The sequence below is a fragment of the Scophthalmus maximus genome, chromosome 11 (assembly GCF_022379125.1).
Source record: "Scophthalmus maximus strain ysfricsl-2021 chromosome 11, ASM2237912v1, whole genome shotgun sequence".
NCBI lineage: Eukaryota > Metazoa > Chordata > Actinopteri > Pleuronectiformes > Scophthalmidae > Scophthalmus > Scophthalmus maximus.
Genome location: NC_061525.1, coordinates 3,781,742 through 3,794,886, shown reverse-complemented (window position 1 = coordinate 3,794,886; position 13,145 = coordinate 3,781,742). Strand labels below are relative to the sequence as shown.

Here is a 13,145-nt window from a genome sequence, read left to right as displayed (position 1 = left end):
CACACTGGTTCACTACTGTACCAACCTTAACTTTGAGCTTCTGGCAGATATTGACATTTAATCTCACAATTTCTTGTGCACTGCAGATTATTTATCTTACATTAGTTAATCCAACTTGCACATCCTGCAGACCTCATCTCACCTCTGTCTTATAAACAATAACCAAGCCATAAACATGTTTTATTATCCCCAGCAAAGTTTAGACACTGTAAAAATAAGACTCCTGTCTCGTCTTTAATCACTGTATCTAGTCTGTAAGTGTTTGACATGATGTCTGGAACCCGGTCTTCACTTTGAGAGATGCCTCCAGGGCTCGGATCCCAGTCGAAGCTCAGGCTGCAGTGGTTTAAATGGCAGCCACCCCCACCGGGAGTTCAGTGCCAACATGGTGGACCACCAGCTTGTTATCCAGAGAGGTTTGCTGCTGCTGGAAATTCTCCTTGTTCTATTCCCGCCTGCCTGGCTTTGATGCTTATGTGTTACACAAGGGAGAGAGAAAAAGGCAGTAGCAGGAAATAAAATAGAAATATTGTATTTCTTGTTTGGATCATGATGAACCCTCTGGGGATCCGAGTCGGATCGTGAATGAGTTTTCTTTTCACAGAGACACCTTTTAAGCCCTTCGCCTGCAGATGTATTTAGAGAATATGGCTTTGTTGAAATTTAACGGTTTACTCTTGAAATATTGTGCGCGTGAGGTTATACACCTGTGACATAGGTGAACTCGGTACAGAAGAATTTACCGCTGTACGCTTAAAACGTAACTATTCTGATCAAAGGTGCACAGACGGGGAGCGGCCCCAGGGTGCTCGAGGGGGAGGATGGGAGGAGGAAGAAACATTACAGGGCTCTCGGGAGAGAGAGGGAGACGTGGGGACGAGATGCTGACTGCTGGGAGGAAGGAAATAAGCAAAGAGTAAAGTGAGGAGAGTGTACTGACTAAATGAGGAAAAGGTGACAGAGAGGCAGGATGTCATGTTAAAAAAAACTGCCTACACTTCACAGGAGATTACATGAATGGGGTTATTCCAAATAGCTGCACATTTAGTGTGGAAAATGTTTTGTTTTTAACAAAACAAGATTTTTGCATCCATTAAAATGGGGGATTTGGCAGTTGACGTAGTAACACTCCACAATGAGATTAAATGAGCAACTTTGTTATATTGAATATTTTGTACTATTTGGTCTGATGAGATGGACATGGTGCCTAATATGTGCAAACTAATAAGAGACAACACAATAACATGGCTCTTGTCTTGTGATACAGTTAGTTTGTGTCCCAGATGAAAAGAATATCTTACAATAACAAAACAGGAAGTAAACCCACTGTACCCAACCTTGAGACATGTCAGTTAGGTCATCTGATGATGTTGTAGAGTGCTCACCAACTACTATATCTACAGGCCCCCACGTGTTCAGAATTCGTTATACAATCAAGCCCAGCTCACAAAGCTATTTATGTTTTATATATTTTTTCCCCTTTATGTGATCTCTCTTTCCAAATGTTGGAAATTCCGTTCTCCTGTAATTGACATGATTGGTCACAGTGGATGCTATTTAGTGGTTTACTACTTTAGGTAAAACTTTGGTTTCATTTCGTATATGAAATTGCTGGGTTTATTTCTTCCATTTTTAAATTCATAATAAGAAACACGCTTTATTTGTACGGCACTCTTCTTCACAAAGTTACAAAGTTGCATCACAAAATGATAAAACAACAATAAAGTTAAAGAATTTAATTCAAATTCACAGAGTTGCACGCTTTGAAAAACAAGAGAACGTTTTAAGAATGGATTTAAAGGCAGTAACAGATGTAGCATATCTAATCTCAGCTGGTAAATCATTCCACAGTTTTTTCCGGGCCCACACTGAAAAAGCATGATCGCCTTTAGACACCAATCTTCTGGGAACGACCAGAAGACCACTATCAGCTGGTCTAAAATGGCGCCCAGGCTCATGACGAGTTAGTGATTCCTTGATAAACATAGGGGCTCGGTTGTGGGAAGCCTCAAGAATCATCAATAAAATTGAAGAATCAATGCGAAAAACAAACAGGAAGCCAATGCAGCGCGGCCTGGAATCAGTGTTATATGGTCACGTTTTCTTGAACCTGTTATAATCCCAGCAGCAGCATTTTGTGTGTGACAGTTAGTGTCTTATGCTTCTTGTCTGCTGTGGCCTGTGAAGTCTTGTCTCTTTGGTTATTTTTCACCATGCATGGGTGACTCCATCAGCAGCAGCTCCAACCCCAAAATCTCTCCATCAAGCCCAGTTGTAATGAGAGCCACCCACTAGGTGAGACGTGGCTGTGGAATGTGTGAACCATGGGAAGCGGGCATTCCCCCACAACCCCATGGTTGTTTGGTTCATAAAAAGTCACGTGTATGGGATTTCTATTAGTTGTTCACCAGCCTAGTGTTGCACCTCTAACAATCTACTGTAAGGTTTAATTGCTTGGATGAATGTGTCCAAATGGGAACTTTGGCAATTAAAAAAATCTGAGAACAAAATTCCACCTCCTCATTTCATAGCATTTGTTCATTGTCCATTGTTTATTTTGTTCCTACTACAGCGAATCTAAGAAAGCACTGAGCCGGATGGCGTTATTTAAAGTCTGCTCACAACGCTCAATGTAGTGATGAAGCTGTGAGGGAAAATTCTTGTTCATTAATGGATATTAAAGTGAATGCAGCATATGACTACGCTGCATTTCAGAGGAGTGTTTGAAAAAAAACATGACTGGAATAAACTGTGTGTATCACATTGTTGGTTGTTTCAGACTTGTGACTCTGCTTATTTTTTCAGTATGCCCCGATGACACAGCGGGGCATACAGAAGCAGCTTTGACTGTACACACACACACACACACACAGATCAGCTGTGTTTGTGTGATATGATGTAACATGGCGAGCTTGTCATACATGGAATCTCAGTTTACATTCCTAGTGGGAGTTCAACTGTAACATGCATCTGGAGTTAAACACAGTAAAGTTACAGAAACTGCAGGTTTTTGTTCTGGCTCAACTCTTATGCACCTGATCCAACTAAATGTAATATAATAAGTTGTATAATGTGTGGCCAGGTGTGCAAGAGGGATAGCTGGGGCGCATCTGAGATAATACTGGAGTAGGTGATGTCGTACACTACGTCTCCTTTAACCATTTCGCTTGACCAGTTTTTTTCTCTTATTAATGCGACAGATTTCAAACATGTCAGGAGCTGATAGCTTGAGCTAGATAACCTTAAAGTTTAGACACATTCACTTTTTAAGTAGTTAATTGTAGAAACTTAGCAGGTCAGCAAACCACTACTGTGTCTTATGCTGCGTTCCATTATTCCGCGGAACTCGCAAGTCAGGGTTATCATCCCATCATAATCTCAAAACTCTGAATTACCAACGCAGCATAATTCACAAATCACCTTGTGTATGTACCTTTACTAAGAATAGAATAGAGTTTTTTTTAACAAAAATTTTTACAGCTAGTTAATTTTTTTCATGGGAAGCCAGTTTGTCCTCATAGTAACCCTAACGTGCCATATGCTGACCATGGAGACGGTTTAATTCTGAATCTATATAAAGTCGTTGGCCTTGATTTGTGGTGCTTCTCCAAACAGATGAGTGACGGTTATATACCTCCAAACCTCCCAGGGGATGGGTGGGGACGGGGGGTTTTCTTTGTTACGGTGGTGTCGGCGATCGTGGGTGGTACTTAGCTTTTTAAAGGCCAGTATTTGTTCATCTGCCTTTTGACCAAGCTGGCTCGGTTTGGACGTGTGCCTCATCTCAACGTCGGAGCTGTTGCTTCTTCTCACAGTGTCCATCATGAGAGTGAGTTAAAGCCAGATTTTCGTATTTTTCTTCCAGGATATTTTATTTTCTCTTAATGGTTGGGAAGGTTGATTTTGTAGGTTTTTATTGGCTAATTTAAAAAAAGAAAGAACGGGCTATTCGGGACATATTTCCCAGAAGTTCACCATGGCGAAAAAGAAAGGGCCTTTGACTGCACAGGCCTATTTAACAATTGTTGAACCTCATTGTTTCCCACTGGGACATGGGAGCTTGCCATCCGGTTAAAAGGTTTGGATCAACACACTGACCCGTTGTACCAACTTGTTCTTTCCCAGCCAGCTCCGGGAGCCCCGGGGAACCTGCTAATGATCTCCACAGAGAGACCCAGAGACTTATGAACTCAAGTAGTTTTCTTTAATTATAGCCTGTGGTATCAACAATCCTCTGACATGAGAAAACACTAAAAATATGGGATTCATGCAAATCTGTCAACATGCTTTTGATCAGGAGCCTAACTTGGGCTCAGTTTGTATATGTCAGGCGTCAAATTTAATGCTGCATCAAGTTGATTTATGTTGAGACTAAACACATTGGAGGGTTTAAAATATGCCTGTGATCCGGCTACTCATCCAGACATCCACCCTGCACAGGTTTGGTCGCCTGAAGGCTGTCTGGCAATCACAATGATGGTGCTGGCTTTCAGGCAGCTTTCATGACAGGCATCAAAACGTTAGATGGTCTAATCTATGAGTGCGTTCAAGCAGATGTTGAGTGGGAGGACCGGGGAGTAGTTGTTGACTTGCCAGAAAATGTTTGAAGTTTGACTTTGTTTCTAGTGAATACGAAAAGAAACTGTGCGACAGTCGGAAGGGGCCTTTTTTCTTTACTCCCACCCACTCATTTGAAGGCTGACTGGTCCCAGATTACAGGTTAAAACTAGCTCCCCATCACGCAGATGCTTGCTCGGTGGGAGAGTTATGCCCACTGCTGTCAAGGAGCGAGAGGCGATGCACCAGGGAGGTGATTTGTGGGTGAGAACAGTTTGGCTTGTCAAGTGTTCCTACACAACAAGGAACAGAGTGGAGCTGATCTAAATAACAAGCCTAAAGTGCTCCTTTGGCCCCAAAATAGTTATTGTTAACGGCAAGACGATTTAATACCCTACAAATTACCAAAATTCCCTGACCAAAACTCATGATTAGGCCTGTCACGATAGTTACATTATGATTACATCGTATGATACATGAATATGCATTCAATTATTTTAAATTTTTATTGACCTCAATAACAGCAATTGTGTCTATATGCGTGTTTGTTTACATAAGAATGAATGTGAACAACAGTTCAGCAAGTCCTGCTGCTCCTATCCTCTCATCTGTTCTCGTCGTATGATTAATCAATTACTGGTTTGGTCTCTAAAATGTCAGAAAATATGTATTTCTTAGTATTTTTCGAAAATGTTGGATAACATTTCTTTCAGCAGCAACACAAATTGTGTAGGACGACCAAGCTCACATGATTCAGTGTCAAAAAATAGTCTGAAAAGGACGATAATATTGTTTATCGCAATAATTACGGGGACAATATATCATAAAAAGTAGTTTTCGTGAGAAGCATAAAACATAATACACTCAATGCATGTCTACTAGGGGTGTAATAACTGAGACGGCCACTACACCCCAACCCGCTGCCACTGCTGCAGACATTCTATAATTAACACTATCTCATGTGAATTATTAAACTATTATTCTATGTTAAGTTAGCTCAGGGAAAGTTATATTTTGTTTAAAAGGTGGAGTATATAAGTATATAAAATAGAATAGGAAAATAAAATAGCAGAATTAGTACAACTGCATGTGTCACGTGACTAGTGAGGGATCTCGCCTGCACTAGAGGTGAGGCCGGTTTAATTTGCTCAAGATGGATTAGAGCCCTGATATTACAGACCTGGGCACATTTGAGTCAGAAGTGTGGGAACATTGTAGTTACACGCCTCAGCAGGTAGGGGGGAAAGGTTAATTTGCTGAAGGCCCTTTTCTGAAATCTGTAGAAAAGCTAGTAAATGGACATTTGAATGGATTACACTCTATTCAACTGTAATATTGCCTCAAATGCCAAATTTCTGACTTTTAAAAAAATAAATCGACCTATGAAATCCACATAGACTTTGCTTCCCAATATACGGGAGCCAGTTATTTCTGATGTCCGATTGTCGGACTACATGGCTCTGCAGACGCTGCGTCTGCAGCAGAACGGTTCAGTTCAGCTGCGGACGGCAGCTGACGGTCTGCAGCTCAGGGGTCACTCCGTTGGCCTGGTCTGCCGCGGCCCCCATAGGTGGGCTGACCCCTCCATAGTGACAGCTGGACAACCAGTCACAGAGTCTGACTCCGAGGCATTATCCAGGAGAGAGCACTGTGTGAACTGCTGTGTTGTTTCAGGCGTGAGAAGTGTTTTTTTTAGGTCAGCTCTAACCTGAACCTGAACCTGAGGCTGGTTGGCAAATGCAACTTTTTTTTTTTAATTTATTTATTTATTTGACTTACTCCTGTCTAGTGTCAGATCACCAGTGTGAGGTGCATATTAGTACTAATGTTACAGCAGTTAACTGAAGTTAACCAGCCATGTGGAGACTCTTGTTGGTTGCCCATAGCACCTGCAGTTCAGTTAAATGTTTCACACAAATTGAGTGTAACCCATCTGTAATATCATTCCTCAGGTGCAGTGATATACACAGTATGTCATTGCCTTTAAAACACTGACCAGCACTTAGTCATTTAGTATCATGGAGTTTTGATAACGTTGAGAGATATTTATAAAATTACCTTCTATCACCTTTAATGCAAAAATAGCAGTGCTATTCTTTACACAACACTTACATAACAATTATAAAACATTGATATATAAACCCACAGTCTCGGGTTTGAAAACATTCTTTCTGAAAAGTTTGTGTCAGATTCTGCTGATGCTTCTGTTGCTACATTTAAAAGGGGGGTGCTCCTTGCTTTTGATCCTCCCACCTGTCCAACCCTCACCTGATGTCCTGCCTTCTTTGCATTTCGCCACAGGAGAGACAGCGACTCGAGACCATCCTGAACCTCTGTGCCGAATACAACAAAGGCGAGAGTGACCCTCTGGGCCCCGGGAGGACGAGTTTCCCTGGAGGGCTGGCAGATGGCTCCGGGCGGAGACCGTCCGTGGAGAATGTGTTCGTAGGAAACTCGTCCTCAGCTTCGCTACGCCTGGCGCAGAGACTGAGGGAGAGTGACGACGAGAATCTGAAGGAGGAGTGTAGCAGCACAGAGAGCACTCATCAGGAGGTGAGGGCATCTCCTGCTGCCAGCACAGCATCATCACTGCACAATGGAGACAGACAGGTCAGGGGGGGACGCATGTCTTCCACCAAAGACGCTCTCTATGCATGCCGCTGTGGAAACCAGCATGTGCCAGTAATGTGCTCGGCTCTTTTCTAAAAACCAGTGGTTCTTTAAGTGAGGTTCAGGGACCACCGGAGATCCATGACCGGAGCCTGCGGAAAGGAAACAGTTTTGAAATTACGAGAACCCGCCTTTTCACCACCCATATTAGTAAATGCATGAAAACATCGGTTCTTGTCATATCAGGTTTAACCTGTCACCATATTTTGCTCTTTCAAGTCTTTTGAACATCTGTGTGCTCAGTTCCATCCCTTGCAAACTGCACACATTTGTATTTTTTATATATATATATATATATATATATATATAGCATATTATTTGACGTGGATGCTTATGATGGTTACACCATCCATGTTATGTAAAGTTGAAAGGCTTAAAGTTGGTCTTATATCATCATTGACCCTGCACAACCAGAATAATGAAAAACTAAAATAGTGTTGCCGTAAAGAATGTACAGTAGTGTACGTTATGTTTAAAAGTAAACAGTTCGGTCTGCAAACAACAAAGGTAAATTTAACGCTACATTTTTCTTGCATATGCCAAGAAAATCTGCAAAACAAAAAACACAGCCAACTACTTCCTGCACCACTTTTCTTAAATTTCCATTAATTTTTTTACAGTGGCTCCTGCATGAACCCCATTCATCACTCCAATCACCTCCTTTCCATATTTGTTCCCTCTCCTCTGTTTCTTCTGTCCCTGTTTCCTAACGTTTGTAATGCCAGTTTTATTACCTTTAATCCATATATTGTGTTATTATCCAACTGAAAATCAATTGAAAAATACATTTAGACCAGAGACCGCAATCATTACGATGTGAAACGCAAAACACAGTGGAAGTATTCAACAGTGATTATAGAATAAAAAATATGAATGCAACATTGATAAAGTCAAGCCTTTCCTGGACTTTATGTTAGAGGCTGTACGACATGTAAGATAAAATATCTTGCATATTAGAAAATAAAGATGTGCACTTCTGTCCTTGTCCTTCCACTCTGACCTTTTTTGAAAGCCTGACCTCTTTTCTCTCCCCTCAGCATGAGGACTCGTCCAGTTCGAGCAGCGCAGGCCGTCTGGAGCTGGGTTACCTGGTGGACGAGCGGGTCCGCGTTCTTGCTCGGATCGATGAGCTCAAAACCCGACTGACTGAGCTAGAGCAACAACTCCAGGAGTCCAAACAAGAGGTAGTGTTAGTAGAAGAGACAAACTTTCCACAGCTTAATACTGTTGGTGGTCACAGCCTGGTAGCGATGTGGAGGTGTTACTGTGTTAAGGGCCGGTGTGACTTTGTGTGGTGCGCATTTCCAGGCAGAGATGGAGCGCGCTTTGCTGCAGGGCGAGAGGCAGGCGGAGCTCGACCAGATAGCGGCCGAAACGGACATCGTCGCTCAGCTGCAGCGAAAGCTGGATGAGCTGGAGAGCGCCATCCAGAGGGAGAAGGACAAGGTAGAGGGAGCAGTGGGTTGAAATTATTTGAATCCACAGAGTCGATTGCGAGTGTAAAAGATTCAAATATTTTGGACGAGGTTGGGTACATCATTTGACACAGAAGAGAGAAAACACACTCACACACACACACACACACACACACACACACACACACACACACACACACACTCACTCACTGCCTGTGTCTTACCTTCTCTACTGGTTCATCATTATTGGATTCTCTACATAAGTCACCTTTCTGAGAACTGAATTTACTCCACAGAAGAATAGAGCATTTGAAGCCATTTAAAGGCGATAAATAAGGGACTTGGTTTTTTCTCTCTTGCATGTTTTCAACTCAGCTCATCTGTTTTATCCTCAGCTTGACTCCGCAAACTAACTGACATCCTTTAACCTCTAATCCTTACTCTGCCTCGTCAGCGCTCCGGTCACTGGACCTCTGATCCACTCTGCTCGCCTTTTTTTCCCTCACTGTCTGCATGACAGACCCCGTAGGCCGGGACAACTGCCTTCCAGTGGCTGTCTGGACTCTGTAGTCTTTGGTTCTGTAGTGCACGGGTCCCGCAGGAGACTTTTGTTAAGGTTTTCCAGTAGCTGAGAGGTGAAGCTACCAGCATGTCTTCTATAGGGATTTCAGAGAGTTATTTTTTTCGTCTTGTGTACATCCCACACATTCTAACAGTCACAAGAAAGAAAAGGTGTGTAGAGGTTTCCTAAAGTCTAAAGTTTTTGTCTGCACTCCACAGGATTCCCAACTAAAGAAAAGTGAAGGTTTCATTCATGATTGTTTTATTGGAGGACAAGGCCATTGTATCAGGGAACCAGTAATGAGTGCTTTGGTCAAATGGCTCACTGTTACCTTAGAACATTTTTGCTTAGTAACGACCAGCTTATGTGTAAATCCTTCTCATGGAACTGGATCCGCATTTTGCCTCAAAATGTTGGGAAACCTCATGTGTTTGTGAAAAAAATTGGAGGATAAATTCTACAACTGACAAGGAAACTGACAGAAAAAAAGAGAATATTTTTGCCACTATGTTACAACAAAATCTCTTTACACTGCTGTAAGCTTTATGTTGCAGCAAAACTGAATAAACAAAAAAGAGAGGAGCTACCTTTTTTTTCTTTCAGAGTGAGACTCCTGTTAGTGCTGTCAGTTCTGGAAGACCTTTGGTTTTTCACATCAAAACATTATGAGGTGAAATTCTGAAGCCACTTTTTTTTCCAACACAGCCAATAACAGAGAAGTTAGTGAGTTTGAAACTGGAGCAACGCCCAAGAGCGAGGATGTGTCTGTGCTGTAACCAAAATTCTCTACTGTCATGTTAATATCGCTCAGCCGTGACTTTAGATATATATATATTCTGGAGCCAAAACATGTCATGGAAATTATGAGATGTTCTTATAGCATAGTAAAGATACACCTGTTGGAACATACTTCAGCTCAGGATTTTTACTGCCCGCAACCTTCAGCAGCATACAGAAAGATAAGGCTCCTTTTAACAAGTCCTAGATTTGCCCTCCAGCTTCTCTCATTAGCAGCATGAAAATAGACCAGACTGGAGCAAAAAGGGAATGTGACATTACAAAAATGTATAAATTAAAGGAAGAGTAGAGCTTTGAATTGTCATTTTAAAAAAAGCTAGGGGGGAATTGTATTTGTAATTGTCTTTTCAGGCTCAAAGTTGAAGTCTGTGAGTTGTATCATCCCAGCAAATGAGCATCTACTTCCTGTGCCCATGCCAAGCCCCACCACGTGTCTGTTGCTAACACCTCCAGCAGCTTTATTATTATAATTTAATTTTTTTGCATGGCTTTGATTTTGAGAAGTGTGTTTCTCTCTCTCTCTCTCTCTCTCTCTCTCTCTCTCTCTCTCTCTCTCTCTCTCTCCCTCCCTACCATCAATCCATCCTATGTGTGGGTGTGTGTTGTGTCTTTCTAGGAGAGAGCTAATGTTGAGGCCGAGCGCCGGGCCCTGCAGAGCCTCCAGGAGGGCTACGCTGAGCTGAAGAACCAGCTTCATAACTGTCCCGAGTCCCTGCGGGAACAGTTGCAGGAACAGCTCAAAAGGGTGGGTCGTCAAGTCAAGTCATGTCAAGTCAAGTCAAGTCAAGTCAAGCAGCAGCACGTAGACCACCCCCTCACCTGCCGACTCTGGTTGTGACCCAGACCTGTCACCCCACACACCTCCCTACCAGCCTTTATAGATAAAAGCGACGATCCAGTTCCTACCTTCTTTCAAAAAGTGGCCACTCGTTTGGCCTGGGCTAACAGAGGCAATACCTTTTAAAACTAAACACACTACTCATATAAAAGCAAAAATGCATTAGTTAGAGTTTTGCTCAGATGCGACATAAGACCAGAATGGAGATAGCTGAAGGGCAGCCTGAGCTAAAGCCTGGTGGAAAATTAACTGACAGATTTTTCCCAAGCTGCTGCCTGTAATTGAAAAATGTTAACTTTGATGAGCTGACATCTTGGCAGTTTGGTTATTCACGTCATTAAATGATGCAACAATTAAATCATCCCATGATGATGCTAAACTCATGCTAAAGGGAAACTAGCTCTGCACACATGTTTAAATGTATTTACATGTAAATTTCTTTATTATGTTGCTTTTGATAGAGCAATAAATAATTCAGAGACACAGGTATCTATCAAAACAGAGGGAAAGCTATTTGTCTTACTCTCCCACTGTGCCTTTGTTGGGCGGGGCATGTGTCACCGCTCAGCACATACAGGAGCCAACACACATAGTGCCACTGGCCTGACCTTTAACCCTTTAGCAGGGGCCTACCACAGACGGTTTACAGACACACACACACACACACACACATATACACACACATACAAACGCTCTGCGAACTCACAAGGCCCCCCTGTCAGTGCCCCCACACGGACGTGGTACTGCCACAGGCTGCAGGAATTCTTGGCCTCCACACCGCACCTACGTGCTACTGGCGCCTCACGGGTCGACACCAGAGCACACAAATGGCCCCTGGTCACTTCTGCTGCTAGTGATGCATTCTGTTAAAACTTGCCCCCGCCCCCCCCTCGCCCCGCGCTGCACTGCATGTCTGAATCTAATGTGCATCTCTTCTGTGATTTGTTGCCTAATTTGTATAACTCCTCACTAATGAATTAACATAGGCCCTGACTAGATCCATTCTGTGTCTGTCCTCGCTCTCATCCTGTGACTTCTCTGATGTAAATGACTGTTTGGTTTAAGAGTCAGAAGGTGCATTTTGCTTGATTACTTGTCAGGAAGGTAAAGGAGACAAAGAAACACAATTTTTACCAGCTACAATGATTATTGTAGACTATATTCCTCCGTTGAAAAATCTCTTCCGTAGCCAATGACACTATGTCAAGCATCCAGTAAAACTCCATGAAAAGCAAGAGCCCCTTGCAATTAAGTGATGTAAGTAGGTCAGCCAGTGTGAAGTCTGAGATCTGATCTCATCTCACAGAATCTTGTTGACAAGCAGGTGGGAGTTTCAGGCTCATTCGGGAGAGCAGAAATACATTTCAATCATTTCAGTCTAAACAAAGGACAAAAGTTGCTCCCAAGGTGCTCAGCTGTTTTGACAGTTTGAGTCCATTGGTTCCTACGTGTTGATCACTTGCAAAAAATAAGTTGTTTTCACCCCAGACATGCATGTCAGTGAATCCACATCGCGGGCGCTACACAGACACTCGAGAGCCTCCAGACAAACACTGACCTCGCTGCTGCTGACAGAAGAACCGTGAAACTGAAACCTGTCTGCAGCATAGCTACAAGAGGAAGGCCAGACTGATACCTGAGATACATCTCTTTAATTAATGCTTTATATTAATGTTTTCATTTTAGATATATTGATACATAGATGTTGAGTTCCATTTAGTATCAGGAGTAATGTTTTATTAGACTAAAAACATTATTTTTTTTGTATCTAATTACAAAGCACCAGTAGCTGTGCTGCAGTAGGAGCATGTGTTTCACGGCCGTCTGCTTGACCGAGCACGAGCTTCAGCCATGCTGGAAAACATGTTTTACAAACAATCTGCGATAGAAGTGTCACTACGTATTCGCCTTGCTGTCAGCGATTACTCCAAGTCTGGTATGGCGTATGGCTTTCGAAATGAGACATTTAAATACTATGCGAGTCTGTTTCTGATGTAACCAACTGACAATGTCCGCGGGCCTCCCATCAGGACGGAGAGGCGCTGGAAGCAGGAACCAAAAAGTTTGAGGACCTGGAGTTTCAGCAGCTGGAGAGAGAGAGCAGCCTGGAGGAGGAAAGAGAAACCATCAGCCAGCAGCTGCTCCAGGAGAGAGCGGAGTACCACAGCAGTGTGGCCAAGAGGAAGGTGAGGAAACAGCCTGATGGACTGTGGAGGAACAGGAGTACTAGTGTACCCCGATCATGGTCTGAACAGTATAGGTTTTTGTTTGAGAGACGAAGCTGCCTGTGTCAAATAATACTCTC

The 13,145-nt window shown here is 42.8% G+C and overlaps 1 protein-coding gene across 21 annotated transcripts in view; it reads left to right on the top strand.

Annotated features, from left to right (window-relative positions):
• The window catches only part of phldb1b (pleckstrin homology-like domain, family B, member 1b), an 88,970-nt gene that overhangs the window by 57,331 nt on the left and 18,494 nt on the right, over nucleotides 1-13,145 (top strand). For 17 of the 21 annotated variants that reach the window (XM_035621697.2, XM_047335847.1, XM_047335845.1 and 14 more), the window contains 5 exons: nucleotides 6,859-7,167; nucleotides 8,265-8,411; nucleotides 8,536-8,673; nucleotides 10,619-10,747; nucleotides 12,871-13,026. In XM_035621697.2, coding sequence (XP_035477590.2) covers nucleotides 6,859-7,167; nucleotides 8,265-8,411; nucleotides 8,536-8,673; nucleotides 10,619-10,747; nucleotides 12,871-13,026 — 879 coding nt within the window. The remainder of the gene's footprint in view (nucleotides 1-6,858; nucleotides 7,168-8,264; nucleotides 8,412-8,535; nucleotides 8,674-10,618; nucleotides 10,748-12,870; nucleotides 13,027-13,145) is intronic. The other 4 variants (XM_047335850.1, XM_047335857.1, XM_047335844.1 and 1 more) reach the window with 3 other exon arrangements.